At 36.6% G+C, this 19476-nt stretch overlaps 1 protein-coding gene across 7 annotated transcripts; it reads left to right on the plus strand.

Moving 5' to 3' along the window:
• The first annotated feature begins 152 nt into the window (after positions 1 to 152).
• LOC117789127 (PAN2-PAN3 deadenylation complex subunit PAN3) lies at positions 153 to 19074 on the plus strand. Of its 7 annotated transcripts, none has more exons than XM_034628175.1 (15): positions 163 to 253; positions 1759 to 1791; positions 2365 to 2861; positions 11346 to 11422; positions 12902 to 13033; positions 13209 to 13769; positions 15253 to 15733; positions 15803 to 15919; positions 16083 to 16203; positions 16266 to 16388; positions 16461 to 16590; positions 16672 to 16808; positions 16882 to 17073; positions 17136 to 17298; positions 17364 to 19074. In XM_034628175.1, exons 3-15 carry the CDS (start codon positions 2828 to 2830, stop codon positions 17472 to 17474), a joined length of 2379 nt encoding a protein of 792 aa, XP_034484066.1. In that variant the 5' UTR covers positions 163 to 253; positions 1759 to 1791; positions 2365 to 2827; the 3' UTR covers positions 17475 to 19074. The 7 variants fall into 7 exon arrangements, with proteins under 7 accessions (XP_034484068.1, XP_034484066.1, XP_034484071.1 ...); XM_034628176.1 differs by lacking the exon at positions 163 to 253 and adding an exon at positions 1473 to 1615; XM_034628177.1 differs by lacking the exon at positions 1759 to 1791 and having other exon boundaries at positions 153 to 253.
• Positions 19075 to 19476: the final 402 nt, after the last annotated feature.

Consider the following 19476-nt stretch of genomic DNA (forward strand, 5'->3'; position numbering starts at 1 on the left):
AATGATATTCATTGTGAACTAAGCAAGCTACCACATTTTTCTGCAATTCTGTACAAACTTAGATTGTGTAGCATTCCAGTCTGCGAAAGACGAACATAGCACATGTTTAAAATTATGTTAAGAATTTCGATATCTATCGCATTTTTCGATAGGTGCAATAAGAAATTCACCAACAATAGTCTATCGACCGTCCGCCACAGTCTGTAGTGAGACAACAACAAATGTGCGAGCGGTTGTCCAAGAATTGCAAAAAGTGAGTTTATAACATAATAATAATAACAAAAAAACAATAGCCGGGCATAGTAGAAAAACATCAACTATAACTAATTGCGTCTTAATAATTTTGTGGCGAAAACAACGCAAATGGCAACAACAAGCACAATGTGTGAAAAGACATGGTGGCAGAGGCGGCGACGGCGACAGCGACAGACAAATGAAACTTGTTCTGCTTGTTTGTGTTCTTTTTCGCTTCGTTACTTCAATTAATTAGTCAAACTAAATACAGGCATACGAATATTTGTTCACATGTATGGTTCTTTGCTAAAATCCTGACAGTATTTGTTGCAACACATGTAAATTGTGTTACCATAATCATTGGCCTTCTTTCTGTCACTTGTTGTGTGCCCTTTTGGGAGTCTCCATGTCACGCAAACTTCTTTTTGCGTCTCAATAACATTTTGCGAAACGACAGAGACAGCGACAAGAGAAATTAATTGCAGCTGTTTCGACTTTAGCTTCAGACAAACACAAACACAAAAAAGTGCTTCCTTTCAGCCAGTGCTTCATCCGTTCGCCCCCCGCTACGGATTAAGTTTTGTTGCCAGCTGTTTTACCATCCACAAATGTGTGTGGATGTGGATGCCAATTTGCACACGGGGGCTTTTCGCTTCCATTGTGTGTGTGTGGATGCTGACCTGTTGTGATTGCTTTAGCTTTTGTTGTTTATGTATGTATTTGCTGTTGCTGCCAGCTGTTGAGTCTATATGGATCCTGTTTAACTCCACACTTAACACACATGTGTGCCTGCCTGTGTGTACGTGTGAGTCCAACAACGTCATTTGCTTTGGCTTCGTACGTATGTACATGCTTACATACATACATATATCCTGCAAAATGTCTACCCTGTCGCACAGTGGTAATATGCAAATATTTATAAGTTTATCTTCTTGTGATTTGTATTTTTTATATTCCAATGGATTTTGTATTTATTTTCAATGGAGGTTACATCTACTTAAATTCTGGACTTCGGCATTTGTCAGAGCAAACAATTATTAATTGTATACCACTGTGCGCTTCCTTCTCCGCATCCCCTGTCATATACAGTCGACACACAGCTGTAATTGTTGTTGTTTTTATTAGCGCCTAGCAATCCTCCGCCATGCACATATATATACACACACACAAAATATACAGTCTAACACCAATGCAGAGCGAGGGTTCGTGTGGACTCCATTTGGCTTCGCTTGGGTACTTGAATTGCCGTCGCCGTCGCTGTCGACGTCGCTGTCACCTTCTTCTTCGTCGTCTGCCTTTTCAGTACCTTCGTGCAGCGCATAACGCGCGGTGTGTGTTTTGACTCTCGCTGAGTTTCTTATTTGCCGCCCGCTCATTAATTGTTAGTAATCCGCAAAAAGAAAAATATGTACATACAGACAATTTAAAATATCAACTTTAATTAATTGTAATCTCTATAAGGAAGAACTGCGTTGCTAACGTCTCTCTTCTCCTATTTTCCTTCCCTCACTCTTTTCTTTACAGTTTTGCAATATGTTGGCGCAGGTTCAACGAAAAGTATGAGATGCAAATGTTTAAATATAAAATGCTATAAATATGAACATCAACTCCAAAATAAATGAATATGAAAAATAGTATTCATATGAGTATGTGTGTGCGAGCGAGTGCTTATGTGTGCATGTGTGTTAAAATGTGAAAAAGTGAAAAACCAAAGTGAAAAGAAAAGAAGTAAAGCAAATATGCGCGCATTTTGTGTCTGTATATGGCTGAGAGTCACGCACACAAAGCGAACGGGCGCAAAACAAATTAAATGAAATCCAAGCAGAGCAAAGCCAAAATTGTCCCCCATTCACCTCTAACCCTCCCCTCACCAACACTTGGTCGGTGGCGCTGTTGCTTTTTGGACTTCATTTGTCGCCCTTTTTGCAATAACACAACGCAAATACAAAGGCAAATGCAAACGCAAATACAAAAACAAAGAAATACAAACTACAACAATGGCAGTCTAGAGGATTCTGTTTCGTTTTACCTTTACCGTTGTGATGTTGCGCAGTACAAATAACAAACTTAATCAAAACTTCAATTATAATGCTAAAATCCGTTTCCCCTCTTCTTTTCCACTTTTTGCAGCCAGTGCATCTCATCTTCTAAGCGTTTTGCCCAAAAAAATATGCATTTTAATAAAACCATTAATATTACAAACTAAGAAAAAAAATAAGAAAAATGTATTTCAAAAAAAGCACACAATGTGAGCATGTGTAATGTGAAAATTTAGCAGTTAAGCGCGAATTGTATGTATTATTTAAATTTTTGTTTAATAAGTTTAACTAAAAAAAATTTTAAAAAAAAAGAAAAACAAACGTAAAAAACTATAAAAAGCAAAAACAAAAAAAACCGTAATAACAAATAAACGCAATTCGAAACAAAAACAAACATCAGCAAGCAGTCGAATCTGCAACAACAAAAAAGAAAAAATAACAAGCAGCAGGACCAAAAGCGAGAACGAGAGAACACGATATTGAGAAAGAGCGCTGTGTTGTTGGTGCTACTGTGGCTGGCGGAGCGAAGAGAAAGGTGAAAAAGAACAAGAAAAATGTCAACGTTCTTGAACAATTTCTTCCCGGCAGGTAAGTGCTACAAAGCAAAACAAAAACAAATAAAATACACGAAAAAAATAAGAAACGCACACAAAAACAAAATAAAAACAGAAGCAAAAGCAGTGCGACACCTTGTGGCTTTTATAATTGAAAGTCACCTTTGGCATATTTCATACTCGTTTTCTATGCTGTTGTTGCTTACTTTTTGCTGCTGCTTGTCGTTTTTGTCGCTGTTCTTGTTGTTTCCGCCTTTAATATAGTTAAGCGCTCCCTGGAAATTCAATCATCTCTTGCATTGTGATTATCGGCAATTACTTGCAACCGTGACCATGGAACGGATCACAGGGCACAAAGAGATAGAAGGATAAACGTCTTGTAAATGCAGAGAGGGAACTCAACTCTCCACTGTAATCAATCTACCCCTGCGCAGTGTTGCCAACTCTTCAGGGCATTTAAAAGCTATATCAAAAATTAATAATAGCTAGAAAAAGCTAGAAAATATGCAAGATAGTCAGATAAATCGCTATTATAGGATGATTTGATACCCTACATCTATTGAAAAAAACAAAAGGGGTATAATTAGGCAAGGGTACAATTATTGTGGCAACTCCGACATTATAAAGCCTACATATTCTAGATCAGTATAAAAAATCTACAGATTTAGACCCGTTCGTCTGTCAGTTCATTTGTATTTAAATTTATTTTTGGCGGAAAAGCAGCTGAGTTGGCAACACTGCTCTCAACTGTAATCAATCTACCCCTGCGCTGTAATTATGTAAAAACACATACTCACAGGTCATGGGAAAGAGGCAGAGAGAGAGTGAGGGAGATGTATAGCCTCTCATCGATCATTGAGATCTCAACCCCTAAGAGCAGCTCACTTAAATTTCCAGGAGATTTGTCGACGACGAACGAGTTCCACTTGTTTTTCTATTGTGATTTAATTTATCCTGCAATTTACCTGCGCTAGAAAAACAACTTCCTTCTGCCCTTTGCTAAAAAGAATATACAATTTTACAAAAACAACAACAAAAAAACGAAGACAAAAACTAAGAAAACCAGTTACTGGCCTGGTCAGCAGCCAAAGCAGCAAAGCAGAAACGGCAGCTGACGGAAATACAATGACTTGGAGAGTTGCGACTTCTGGTTCTCTCTGTAGGTGCATTGGGTTACCTGTTGATGGGTCTTTGTTATTCTTGTTGTTGTTGTTTTTATTTTTTGTTGTTGCTTTGCTGTCTCGCATCGGGTGCAATTTGAAACTGGTTTCTTGGCCTTAACTTAGTTGCCAGCAGTTGGCTTTTCTTAAGACTTGCAGCTTTGGTTTTTTAGCCAAAAACTGCAACAGACATACAACGTCAACACACACACCTCCATGCATCTACACCTACCTTACTGCCTGCCTGCTGCCCTGTTACCAGTTTGAATATTGCAAATACCTTCTTATTTTGATATTTTTTTCTGCGAAACGTTTATCTTCTAGCATTTCTGTCTCCTGATTTATTTTACTTTACATTATTTTTATCAAATTAACAACTTTGAGCAATTCAATTCAATTCTAATATAAGTAAGAAATTTATTTAAAGATTAGATATTCCCATGAAATGTATATGTATAATGGTGGGATTATAATTAATTTTTAATAATAAATAACAATTCTAATTAAGTTACGATTATTATCGAAAGGCTAACATTTCCGAGAGTGTTCTTTAATAACAATAAATGATTGATTGTCTGTCGAACCGAAGATAATTTTATGGAATTTTTAAGTATTTGTAAATTTTGCGTAACAGCTTCGAGTCTTATTTGATTGCAATTTCTAAAAATTTTCTGACTTAGTTTCGTTCAAATAATTTAGAAGTAGAGAAGAGAACTCTTGTGGAAACTATTAAGTGCTATCTATAGTATTCAAATTTTTTCCCTTTGCTATTAAATTCTGCTATTAAATTGTCACGCTTTGCTGTTTTGTTGTTTTTTATTGTTCGAGTTGCTGTTGTTGTTGTTTACATTCTTATAGATGTTGCTGCAAAGTATGCAACACATTCCTGCTCGCATTTTTTGTACGCACGCGTTTTGCATATTTTGTTTTGTTTGGCATCTGTTATCATCGTAATGACATTAACATTAACATTGCGACTTGACTTGAGGCTATTTGCCTTGCCTTCTCCCTTCTCCCTGCCCCGCCATCTCTCATCTCGTATTCTCTGTCCCTGTGTATTGCCTATTTTCTCTTGGTGGCTATTTAATTTCGCATTTGCTTGCCAAAGTGGCTGCCCTTGAGCCTCGCATTACTCATACGCCGCGTCGTCCGAGCACATTTGCCAAATTTGCCTCAGCTCTCTGTGTGTCATTTATTATTGGGCCACTCTTTGAAGTGTGTGCTTGTGTGTGTGTTTGTGTGTGTATGTGTATGTTGCCATAAAGCAATTTGACTGCGTGCGTGCGAATGCGCAGCCGAAATGAGCATTTGGCTGTTTTATTGCCATTAGCGGTGTCATTATCTATTGCCCCCTGCGTCTGTCCTGGCCCAAAGCATATGGACCCTTGTTTGATTTGTGTCCGTGATTTGACGGCGTCCTTTTGTTTTCTTCCGTATTCGCAGTAGGCGGACAAACAAGACCATAATTCAGGCAACAACAATTCTCAGTGTGGCATTTAAGACATTGTTACTAAGTCATTAAATATTTATTTATAATGACTATAAAAATCTAAATATTGAAATTATTTTAAGATAATAAAAATAAGTATAACCATTAACTTATTTATATTTCCAATTAAAAATAACTGTGTTCTTGTTTCTATTAAGTGATTACATCATGTATTAATCAAAAGTAGACAGAAAATGGTAATTCATGGAAAGCAGTTTCGATGCGTATCTGTTGTAGTCGTAACAATAATTCTTTTGACAACATATGTTAGATTAAGATTTATTTAACAACATCTCTGTCCCTCTCTGTTGCAGTAGTTGGCCTTGCTCGGTTCAGAAAACATGCTCTTTGAACTGGTTCAAACTGCAACGTCATGCTCATATCTAGTATCTTTAAAAGCTAATGCTCTGTTTAAGGTTTGACATGCATTGGTGATGCTCAAACTGTATTATCAGACTATCAGGCGCTTAGCGCGGTTTTTGCTTTTGTAACTTTTTTTTGTTTCGCTTTCTATAGCTTTTATTTGATTTTTATTTTGTGTGTTTGCTTTTGCATTTGGCTTCGGTGTTTTGGTGTGTGTCTTTCTTTCTTTTATTTGTGTTGTATCGTATATCTTTTTTTTACATTTTGTGTTTCGTCTTCAACGGCGTTGCTTACCTTTTGAGTTAGTCACTCTTTGGCAACGAACGTTACCACACGGCGCGGCAAACGAGAGCTCAACATACCCAACGTGAGTGTGTGTGTGTGTGTGTGTACCTGTGTGTGTAAGTGATTTTGTTATTGCAAAAGTAACAAATTATCAAATGCGTGTGCGTGATTTGCTTTTGTTTTTCTGTTTTTGTTTCTGTTTACGAATTATTCGCATATGATTCTTTCAAACGATTAACATAACAAGAGAGCCAAGTGAACAAGAGAGCGAAAGAACGAAAGAGAGTGAGTGTGAGTGTGAGAGTAGAGAGTGTAATGTGTAAAGTGGCCCCCCTCAAGGTAAATGCGTAAGTTGACGCATCGCTGTCAATCGCAGCAGCAGCAGCGACGTCGGCAGCGAGTGAGCAAAACACATCAATCAAAATGAAATTGAGCGGACGTCGACCGTTGCTGCTGCCATTTCTGTTGCTTCTGCTTCTGCTGCTGCTTCTTTTCTGTTGCTGTTTCTGTTTCGGTTTTCTGCCAACGCAGCGGAAGAAGAAGAAGCGCACAGAATAAAGCGACTCAGCAAGTGAAAGAAGGGCAGACGACACTGACAGATAGAGATAGAACGAACATACGCTTTGCTTTTGCGTTTGCGTTTGCTCTTTGTTGTTGCTCTTATTTTTCCGCTATCCGTTTGGTCTGTCTGTCTATCTGTCTGTAGGCATATCATTTTGCGCCTCGCTGCCCATTTTCGCTTCCGCTCTCTTTCTCTCTCCTCTCCCCTCCCAAACTCACGTTCCACCTCCTCCCCCTTCCCTCAACTGTTGCTACTTCAGTTTGCCGCCTACGCGCTTCGCTTTCTTTTGTCACCCGCTTGGTCGCATTTCCAAATCAAATTTTAAATTTATTGTATTTTTTGTTGTTCAACCAAACTGTTGAAATCGAATTGAGTAGGCCTAGATTTGTTGTTGTTGTTGCTGTTGCATATATTACAAACACACACACATACCATTACATTTTAAATACAATATTTTCGCAATTGTTATTTTTTAGTGATGGGGCGCAAGCGTGCCGCGTGCTTAAGCTTTTTAGCTAGAGCTTTTAAAGCGCCCATTCGCTCATTAACCCATTGGCGCCCTCAATACGAGTATGAGCGGCATTTGCACAGCTGTTAAACTAAACAGTGTGTTTCAGTCCGACCGACCGACTGACTGAACTGAATGTCGACAGCGAATTGGGTCAAACTGTTGCTGCCTGCGCAGCGTTGACAGCAACAACAACAACAAATACAACTACAACAACAGCAACCAACCAAACTTGTCTTTGGTCACGTTGGCGCCTTACGACAGCTCACAGCGCAACCTGAACCCGAGACAGAGACAGACTGCGACTGAGAGCGAGACAGCTTGCAACGTTGTCAATATCGCATACAGAGATCACACACTACAATAAACATAATATGAAAACCGTTCTTTGACCAAGTTTTGAAACCAAGAACAAAAGACATGACAGTTGCGAAATATACCTACAGTCAAATAACCCTATGACAAACTTGAAAAAGATCAAACCATTTTTAAGATATAGTAGTAATCAAAGCTTAAACTATGTTCACATCAAAATGAAAGCAGAAAGTTTTTTATAGGGCAGCTTGACTGTATTAATATTAATACACTTAAGGCATACTTAAACATATACAAACGCGTATGGTTATTGATTGATTTCAGTAATTGATTAACATGTTTATAAAAAATAACTAAGAATGCGCTATTTCTGAATATAAACTAGGAAATACCCTATAGATATTGAAAATAACTTTTATTTTAAATGTTTTATAGTAATTAAGAATATGAGCTATATTATGATATATATAATAATTGCAATTTAAATACTATTTCATTCTTTTTTCTACTTTTCTTTAGATCAATAGCTTGAATTTAAGTTAATTTTATGACTAAAATGGACAACTAAAGGTTTACATATCTACAATCTCCTTCATCCAGTTCATTTTTCCTTTCATAATTACAATTCTGCATTTAACCCAATTTCAATAGCTACAGGGTATATGCAAATTAAAAATTTAAATTTTGATATATTCTAATTAAGAAAAACGTCATGGCCAAACGCTCTAATTAAATTTCCATTGCCATTTTATTATCGCTTAAAAGCACTTAAAAATATTATTATTAATCAGGTTTCAAGTACTCAAACTTTTACTGAGCTTAAAGTTAAACTCAAAAGCTTTAAATTAGCTGATCGTGCACTCTCTCATTATTTTGCCTGTTCTCTCTTATTAATTGCAAAGTGACTTTGTAACTTACAAGAATGGAAAGCAATAGATTGATAAACCAAGTGTAGATTCAAGGTTTACAACAGCGACAGTGAGTAAAGTGCTGGATTGATAATACTGATAATAAAGCTTGAGTGAGGGCTGTTCTACAATATAAGGCAATGAGCCGTCTATTAGTTTGTATATTGTGATTATATGATGGCAGATTGTAAATTGTGTCGCTCTGATAGGTTACAGTGAGAGACACGTGTGCTCGCCCCTCATTGCAATATATATAGATACATATAAACAAAGTCTAGTATATGCAAAAGTTGAGCGTTTAACGCCTGATAAACAACCGATGTCAACTGCAGTGGAATATATATATCTCGTATATATACATATGCACACTCCCCACGCAAATATTGAATAATACAGTAATAACACACCCAGAAGCACCCCCCTGTGAGTTACATTTTGGGGGACACACAGATGGGGTGCTAATGGCTAACACACGATCATGATCATTGCAACTGTTTAGCATGCAAGGGGTCAATGCATTTCCACTCAAGTGCTGTTCAAACTGTGCCCAATTGCAGCAAATGTAAACAAATTGTTTGTTGTTGCTTATTTCTTGTTAACAGACAGAAGTTATTCATACACACACACACGAAGGCATACACAAATGCTCTCCCACACACACAGGCATACACAAATGCACTCCCACTCTTGCCTGTTGACGTTTACAGTTTGAGAGTCAGCTGCTTATTGCTCTCATTCACTGCAAGCGCGCTCTCAATTGCTGGCCACTGTTGCGCTCTTGTTTGCTCTTTCTCTCTCTCTCTCTCTGAGTTCTTTAATGCTCTGTTAGTCAGTTGACTGTAGGCTGTGCTGCCGCGCAGTTCGTTTATCGCGATCGCTGCGCTCTTTATATTTTATATCGACGAAAGCTTTGTATAGCGTTTACATTTACATACTTACAATATTTGAACAGCAACGTAATACATAACGGTAAACGCTGCGGCATCCATGCAACGTGACATAACGACATAATAATATTGTGATTGCTTGGCCCTTCCACCCCTCCCCTCACTACACTTGATTGAAGTGTGTGTTAAAGTTTCTTTTTTACACGCCAGAGAGCGCCAGTGTGTGAGTTACATGTGTTTGTGTTAATGTGTGTGTGATGTTTTCATGAACGCGTTCGTGATCTTTGAAGCAAAACACAGCTGTCTGTTTTACCGCAAAAGCAGCAACAACTACAACATTTATTTAGTTGTTGTTTCTGCCGACGTCATGCCAACAAACTGCCAGTAGCAGTCAATTTATGTAAAGTGAAAACGTTCAGAGAGATACACGTCGTATACTACATATGTACATACATTATATACCTACATACATTTATATGTATGTATGTAAAACGTAACTCGTTCTCAGGGGTTTTACATGCACTGAGCATGCTCAAGTAAGTTCTGCAACGAACCAATCGCTCTCAAATTGTAAACAACACCTGATTGTGACTTCTTAACTGTTGAAAGACTTAATTTGGTTATTTACACAGCGCCATCAATATTATTAACTTAAGCATCATCACATGCACTCAATTAATTATTTTTTATATTTTCATTTGCTGATTTTCAAATAAATTAAATGAGTAAACCGCAAGCCGAAAGCACAAGTGAATGCCAACACAGCTAAATACATACATACACACATACATATATAAAATGAAATTTTGTATTTATTTATTTATGTATTCCTGTTATTTAATTTTTTTTTTTTTTTTTGTCGATAAATACATGCACGAATTTTTTCAAGGCCAATATCACTTTTTTATACCTTGTATTCCCCCTAAACACACTCTGGGTATATATATATATTTTATAAATACTGATAATACATTTAACATACCCAAAGGAACCAGTTCAATGGAATTTTTAATTGAATTGAGATTGTTTGTTTCAGCTGATAAGTCTAAGTATTAATTCAAGAGTTGCCCTAGGCACAATCAGCTTTTTAAAGATTTTTTTCAACAATTGCTTATGCAGTTTGAAATTCCCCAAGTATCCTTATCTGAGAATTTTATTGTTTTTATGCATTTTAAATATTTTTCAATCAACTCAATTTTATCACAGGATATTTCCTAGTCTAGCATTTTTTACTTATGCATTATTACTTGTTTTTTTTTCGCATTGCTTGCTGCGCTGAGAAAAAGGCATTGGCCCATATGAGCCACCCCACTTCCCCTACCCCCTCCCCCTTACCCACCTACTGCTCTCTGCCGTGCAAGAATTCTGTCTGCTTTTCAAAATGTATTTTACTTTCTGTGTGCTTTACTTTTCACTTCGTTTCGATTTTGTGAGTGCACAAGTGCAACAATAATTTATATGTAAATAACTGTATAGAAAGGGGACGGAAATAGATGGAATTAAGGAGAATACCCATTAAAGTATAGTGGTGAAAGGAGAGCGAAAGAGAGCGAGAGAGAGGGAAGGCTATATTTTACCTTTCATCACACCTTTTATTTGGAGACGCAAATTTCGCAGCTTTTTGTTGGATTTGTCATTAAAACATGTTTGCGTATTTTGTTGTTTACACGCAGCCACAGAATTTTAACAAATTGCGTCTTTGCTTTTTTTATTTACATACTCTAAAAAGCGTGCACAACAACAGCAACAATAAAGGCTATTGTGTATGTACTCCAAAAATAAGCGCGTGTGTTATCGTTTTATCGATAACGGGCGACAAAAACAAAACAAAACAAAACAAAAAATATGTATCAACAAACACAACTGTGCATTGCAATTGTTCTACCTCCCAACCTCCCCCTTTGTGTGTCTCTTTCTCTCTCTCTCGCTTGAGTGTGCCTAGAGTACACACACACATATATATAGTAAAAATATCTATTTATGTTTATTTAATTGATTTCTAATCATCACTGTTTGCCTCTCTCTTTCTCTCGTTTTACAGATACGGCTGCTATGGATCCAATTTTCTTCTCACCCACTAACGGTATACCCTCTGAGAGTAAACTCGCCACTTATATGGTAAGTGTTGTTGTTGTTGTTGTTGTTATTATTACATTACAGTTTGACATGCACATGACGTGACTTAACAACAGTTTGAGAGTCATGCTATTGACTTTACAAATGTTTATATTTATTTTTTCGACGAATGACCCTGTCCAACACCCTCTTGACACGCCCCCTCTCCCAGTCACCAACAAAATGAGCTTATTAACTATTACGCACACACCTAAGTACAAAGTGCGTGTGCGTGTGCGTTCGTGTGTGTGTAAGTAGTGCAACAACAAACAGCTGTTTTAATTGAGGAGACGAGATATGTACATACATACATACATATTTGATATGTATACAAATGTATGTATTTGATTGCCTTGTCTGAAGTTTGTTTTGCTTGTCAGAGCTGCGATTGTTGTATTTTTAATTATGCTTTATGTATTTTATTTGTATTTGAATTTGTTTTCACTCAATTTGCTTGAACAATTTAATTTCAATCCATGAGTCCATTTGCAATGTCTGTTCAGATACAGATACATGTTATATACATACATGATCGCTTGCAAGTGTATTTGTACACTTGACCGACTTTTACGAATACACTTAAATTGCCATATACACGCATTTTTATAATTGTATATGCTTGTATAAAACACAAAACAATAACAATAATTTGTGTTTATGCATGGATTTTTCAGTTTTTGTCATTGACTGAAAATCAAATAAATAAATTAAAGTCGACAGAAATTTTATACTATAGGAAATGAGGATTTTGGTATACACTGCAGTGGATTTTTAGGAAGCTAACAGTAAAATTCTACACAAAATAATTGGAAACTGACAAATTATAGAAAATATGTTCATTTATTAAATATGAATTTCCTGGAATATTCAGCTGATTTTAAATTGAATAAGGCTTGTCATTGTTGAGTATTCGCCATTTATCCGCTAACGATAATTTCACAAATGTATATTTATAAAGTTTTACATATGACGTGAACAAACTCAAATACCGTTTGGAAGAGTATAAAGCATATAGTTTCTATTTAAATGTATTTGCAAAGCAGTTGCTGAATATAATGATCATTAAAAACTTATTGCGCAGCATTTTACTTTAGGTAAAGTAGACCAATTAAAAGTGAGAGTAGCTAAGGTGAATCTACACTGAAAATAATTGGAGCAGATTAACTTTAGAATACTATAGATACATAAACAAACAGTTAAGTCTTTAGCTTAAAATCAATTGACAAGTTATACACTTTACAAACTTCCAGCTGAAGTGTCATTTGTCATACGAACAAATTTCGAATTGCAGATAAGATAATGTATGAGCAACCAAAATACATACATGCATACATATATTTAACACACACACAAATACAATTCAATGACTAGATTCTACTCTATCTTTTTGTTATTCAATCAGTTTCTCTCTCTCTCTCTCTCTCTCTTTCGTTCACTCTGTATCTCTTCGCATGCTGTCTCATTCTGTCTCTCTGCTCTTAGAATCGACAGAATGTTACCACAACGACGGGCTATGGGCTGAATAACGGTAATGGTAATGGTAACGGTAACAGTAATAACGGGTTCTCACTACTTAACTTGGACTCGCCCCTAGCAGTTAATAAAAAGTCTCAGGTAAAAAAAAAACGATTCCAACCCTGTGTTGTGTTAGTAAATCGTTAGTCGAATCATTAACCCCCACCTTCCCCCTCTAGTGAGTGTGATAGTTAAATGACTTGTTGTGAATACTCTAGAAATTAACAGTTTTATATAAGTTTTAATTAACTTTTGATTATTATCGAATATATAGGTAACGCCACAATCGCCCGAATTCATTCCAACGCGCATCAATTCGTCTCCAAACTTTTACCCACCATATCACATGAATAATGGCCTGAACGGCGTCAATGGGTTAACAGCAGCCGCCGCCGCAGCAGCAGCGACAGTAACAGCAACCGCATCCACAGCATCCGTGAGCATCAGCAAGACGTCAAATGGCAGCAATCCTTCCATACTCTCCATGCAGAAAACAACATCCGTTGCAACAGTTTCCCTAACACAGCAACAACAACAGCAGCAGCAGCAACAACAACAGAAGCAGCAACAACAGCAACAAACATCCCTGGTGAATGCCACTGTAACGGCCAGTTCGGCGCCCATTGCAATTAGTGGCAGCGCACCACCGAATCCCGCTGCGGCGCCATTCGTCAGCAGCATGTCCGCCCAGACGCCGCTCAAGTCGCGCAATGCAATGATGCGTCAGGACTCGCCAACGTCAGCGCTTATCGGTGGCGAGAAGTCGCCGCCACATGGCATGACACCACACGGTGCCTCGCCCATACCAACCACATTGCCAGCGAGCGTGCATCAGGTGAGTTCCCTCTAAATATAACTCAGGATAGAGAATTCTCCAAAATGTTTGTAAAAGATGCGGCTTTGGCTCAGTTTATGTTGAACAAAAGTGAAAACTCGGCATTTCACATTTTAAGATAAATATTTTTTCCAAAAAAAAAACAAGGGGGGAGTACATGATGTTTATCGACAAAATTCGAAAAATTATTTTTTGTTAAAAAATAATTATTTTTAAATGCAGATTAACTTTAGAGGCCAAATAACGATCTAAATGACATTCCGCATGAAAATCGGTTCAGTTTTAACAAAGTTATGCAAGTTTGAAGTCTGGTAAATCTATGGACTGATAACTTTACAAGTCAAATTTTTTGTTAATTTTGGCTTGATTTTTGACAGGAAAATGAACCCTCTCAGAATCAAATTTAAAGTGTCGTTTTATACTATTTGGGGCATCAGGAGTTCAATAAAAGTGTAAACTCAAAATTTAAAATTTTGAAAAAAATATTTTTTCCGAAAAAGCAAAGGGGGGAGTACATGATGTTTATCGACAAAATTCGAAAAATTATTTTTTGTTAAAAAATAATTATTTTTAAATGCAGAATAAATTTAGAGACCAAATAGTGACCAAAGTGACATTTCGCATGAAAATCGGTTCAGTTTTAACAAAGTTATGCAAGTTTGAAGTCTGGTAAATCTATGGACTGATAACTTTACAAGTCAAATTTTTTGTTAATTTTGGCTTGATTTTTGACAGGAAAATGAACCCTCTCAGAATCAAATTTAAAGTGTCGTTTTATACTATTTGGGGCATCAGGAGTTCAATAAAAGTGTAAACTCAAAATTTAAAATTTTGAAAAAATATTTTCGAAAAAGCAAAGGGGAGTACATGATGTTTATCGACAAAATTCGAAAAATTATTTTTGTTAAAAATAATTATTTTAAATGCAGAATAAATTTAGAGACCAAATAGTGACCAAAGTGACATTTCGCATGAAAATCGGTTCAGTTTTAACAAAGTTATGCAAGTTTGAAGTCTGGTAAATCTATGGACTGATAACTTTACAAGTCAAATTTTTTGTTAATTTTGGCTTGATTTTGACAGGAAAATGAACCCTCTCAGAATCAAATTTAAAGTGTCGTTTTATACTATTTGGGGCATCAGGAGTTCAATAAAAGTGTAAACTCAAAATTTAAAATTTTGAAAAAAATATTTTTTCCGAAAAAGCAAAGGGGGGAGTACATGATGTTTATCGATAAAATTCAAAAAATTATTTTTCGTTAAAAAACATTTATTTTTAAATGCAGAATCAATTTAGAGACCAAATAACGATCAAAATGACATTCCGCATGAAAATCGGTTAAGTTTTGACAAAGTTATGCAAGTTTGAAGTCCGGTAGATCTTTGTGCTAGCAATTTAACAAGTCAAATTAATTGTCAATTTTAGCGTGTAACATATATGTTCTTTGTATTAATACTGTGTCTCTCTCCATTGGCTTGGCAGGAAAATGTCGGCGGCACCATATACTTTTATCCAACTGCCAATGCACAGAATAACCAGCCGGTGGTGAATTCGGTGGTTGTGGATGCCGCACATCCAGCACATCCGGCGCATCATGGCGTTGTCAATGCGGTGGCACCGCTGAGCGCTGTTCCGTCGCAACTGATGTATTCGGGGCATGTGTATCCGGGTCCAGCGTCCAATGTGATTGCCATGCAGCCAAAGACGCAACTGGAGTCTGCGTTCTTTATGCCCGATGAGATGCGCACCGATATTCTTGCCCGCAACGAGATCTCCAACCTGATTATGGATGCAGCAGAGGCGGCACAACATGCCCTGCCCCTCGAGGTGGACAACTATCATGCACTTTATCCTCTAGAGCCGCCAGCCCAAGCGATGCACAACAAACTGACGTTACCAGCGAGCACATACCGCGCCACGCACAATAGCACAGGATTCAAGTATTGCCTGAGAAGATTACACGGTTAGAACAGTCTGCAAACCAGCCCATATGATTGATTGATTGATTGATTGTGATTGATGTATATTGCAGGCTTTCGCTTGCAGTCCACAAAGTGTATGACGCTCGTGGAGATGTGGAAGAAGCTACAGCACACGAATGTTGTGCAACTGCGTGAGGTGTTTACAACAAAAGCATTTGGTGATAACTGTAAGTGAACGCTCCAGTCGATTCTGTACGACTACGAGATACCCTAAACTCAAGCATATAGAAAAAAAGAAAATTAAAGATCATAATAATAAAGATTCGAAATTTGTTGCAAGCTGTAATCAGATAAAGTAATATTAAGTTTTCCCTACATCTTCATTCACAGCATTAGTATTAGTGTACGACTATTATCCCGGCTCACAGACATTGCTGGCCAAATACTTTACGCCAACGCCCGAGGCCAACGGCTACACAGATCCATTCCAAGGCGAGGCACGCCCCTTCAGGTGAGTGCGCCCCAATCTAAACGAATTGAAATTCAAACTAATCCTTTTTTATTGCTTGACAGTCATAAGAGCAACATGCAGCGCACAAATAACGGACCATTGCTGCCGGAATCGACAATTTGGTCCATAATAATGCAGTTAACCGCTGGTCTACGGGCCATCCATCAGGCGGGTTTGGCCTGCAAGTAAGTCCAACTTGTGCTAATCTTTCAATTCTCTAATTCTCTCTAATTTGTTTAATTCTCTTGCCCATCTAGAATCCTAGATCCCACTAAGATCATTGTGACTGGGAAACGTGTGCGTTTTAGCTCCTGCTGTGTCTCGGATATCACGCAATTCGATCCAAATGCGGCAAATCCCTTGGCCTTGGTCAATATGCATCAGCAGGTAACACTTTTGTTGCACTGTGTAATATACAACTGAAGTGTGTGTGTGCGTAAACTAAGTGCTTGATTTGTTGTCTTGCAGGATGATCTAACCGCATTGGGTCGCTTAGTATTAGCGTTGGCCTGTCGCTGTCTGCAGTCCGTGCAGCGTGATAATGTACAGTCTAGCATTGATATGGTGACCCGTAACTATTCCACCGATCTACGTAATTTTATTGTGTAAGCTTAGCAGTCAGCACATCATTGAGATATTCGTTATTATTTAAATATTATTATCATATTCAATTTATAGTTACCTCTTCACCACGAATAACCGCCGCTCTGTAACGGATCTGATGCCCATGATTGGTGCACGTTTCTATACGCAACTGGATGCGCTGCAGGCCCAAGTTGATATGCAAGATGATGAGCTGGCCAAGGAGATGGAGAACGGTCGTCTATATCGCATATTGGTTAAACTGAACAGCATCAATGAACGGCCCGAGTAAATTATACAAAAAGAAACATTACTTGCATACGCTTATTTAATTATACTCAATTTTATAGCTTCAATTTGGACTGCACTTGGTCAGAGACTGGTGATAGATATATGCTGAAATTATTCCGTGATTTTTTATTCCATTCCGTCACTGAGGATGGCCGACCCTGGCTGGATCACGCACATATTGTACAATGCCTCAATAAGCTGGATGCTGGCTCTATCGAGCGTGTAAGTAGATGTAACACTTAAATTAAATGTACATATATTAATCTGCTGTTCTTGTTATTTTCTAGGTGCAACTCATGTCACGCGATGAGCAATCGGTACTAATTGTCTCCTATGCTGAACTCAAGAATTGTCTGGAGAACGCCTTCTCCGAACTGATGTCGAGTGCGGCCAACTGATGAGCACCTCAAAACACTTAAATAAACGATTCAACAACAGAAAAAAACAACAACAACATCATCATCATCATCAACAACAACAGCAACATTAACAACAACAATAAGAAGAAACACGCGCAGCTCATTTAAGCCACGCCTAGTGTCCCTATACCCTACCTCTTCCCCTCCCACTACTCGACCACAAGCAACTACAATTAAATGGTTTAATATAAAAAAAGAAGAGAAAAAACATTCATTATATTAACTAAGACATTTTTAGGCGTATGCCGAGTAAAACATAATAAACAACAAAATAATTAAATTAAATAAATAAACATAAACAACATACGCAGATTTATATTGTTAAGCCAAGAAAAAAGATAAAGATACAAAAATAATGATAATGATAAAAATGAAAGAAAACCAACAACAACTGATATCCAATGTTATGTTAGATCTTAACTACATTTTAGGCATTTAAACTTACACAGAAAATAAAACCAACAAACATCAAATAAACCAACAACAAACAGAAAAGGAGCAACAACTTTTTGAAAACGAAATCTCTCCAAAAACAATGAAAACGATTCAAAAAAATAAAAATATACAAAAAAATGTAAACGAAAGAAAAAACTGAAAAACAACCAAAAAAAAAAACTTGCAAAATTTGTTAAAGCAAAAAAAACAAAACAAAAACTTAAAAAATGTACGAAAATGAGCAAAATGAGAAAGTTGATCTATTTTTACAGAGCTAAATAAAAGAAGAGAAAGAAAGTATTTATATGTATTATAAAAAAATCTATAAAAACTAAACTAAACAAAAAAATTGTAAAATAAATCTAACGAAAATTGTGCAGTGCGAAAATGTTAAGCAACAAAAAGATATGTAAAAACAAAAACAACAACAAACAAAAAGAAAACAAAACAAGGAACCACTTCAAATGTTTTAAGCATTGTCTGAGCGCCTGCCTATATTCCCCTACAGCAACAACAACAACAAGAACTACAACAAGAACAACCAAACACAAAAATGAAACATTTCTTATTTTTCAACTAATATTTTTATAGCGAAATATTTTTTAAAAAACGATTTAAGCAAGAGAAATGGAAATGAAGAAAACTATTTGTAGAAAAAAAAAACGAAAAACGCAAATGAAATTGTTGGTTTAAGAAGAAGAACATGCAAAGCGACGCACAGCGCGACTTGGCAAGTTGCTCAAAAACAAAAACAAAAACAAACATAAAAATAATGTATGAATGAAGAATAACAATAACAATAACAAAGAAGATAACGAAATCGTCTAGGCCACACAGCGTGATATGTATATACATATTCTATTTTTCTTATTTTGTTTTTTTTTCTATTTAAATGTACAACTCTTGATGCAATATTTATAATTATTTAACACATACACACACCTTTACAATGCACGCTCTCAAAATTGCAAGTACAACAACAAAATTACGAAGAAGTCTGTCTATTTAAATATATATGTATATATTTATGTATATGTATATATTATTTTAAATGCTAAATCCCAATTAGCGCCAATGGGGCAAAAAGTCGCGTTGCGCCTGCGCGGCTGCATATCACTAAACCGAGAGAAATCCAAAACAAAAAACCAAAAAGAAAAAAAAACCTTAAAGAAATGGCTTCAACCACTCTACAACAACAACAACTACAAGAACAACAACCACCAACCAGCAAAAGAAAACAAAAACATTTTAAATTTAAAGTAATCTTATGATTTATGTCCAACAGAGATGTTTCAGTCTCACTTTTCCGGCTGAATGCTCAGTTTAGCAGTTGCTCTGGATCCTTCATTTTTCTCCTGCTTCATCTGTTTCTAGAACACTTCAAAATAAAAGTTGGGTTTTGTTAGGTTTTTATTAGCTTTTGTTTACATCGATTTTTCCAAAACTTACAATACTTTTAGTTTCGTTTATTTTGTACTCCTTTTCTTCAAACGCTTTTCTGTTTGTCAATCATAAATGCGTTCACGTACTTTTCTTTATTAAGTTA

This window comes from Drosophila innubila, assembly GCF_004354385.1.
Source record: "Drosophila innubila isolate TH190305 chromosome 3L unlocalized genomic scaffold, UK_Dinn_1.0 0_D_3L, whole genome shotgun sequence".
Taxonomy (NCBI): Eukaryota; Metazoa; Arthropoda; class Insecta; order Diptera; family Drosophilidae; genus Drosophila; species Drosophila innubila.

Excerpts from the sequence above, each read along its gene's own strand:
- LOC117789127 (XM_034628177.1), top strand. The coding sequence starts at position 2,828 with ATGTCAACGTTCTTGAACAATTTCTTCCCGGCAG. Across the intron at positions 15,920-16,082 it reads AAAAGCATTTGGTGATAACT|CATTAGTATTAGTGTACGAC; the intron begins GTAAGTGAACGC and ends CTTCATTCACAG. Across the intron at positions 16,204-16,265 it reads GGCGAGGCACGCCCCTTCAG|TCATAAGAGCAACATGCAGC; the intron begins GTGAGTGCGCCC and ends ATTGCTTGACAG.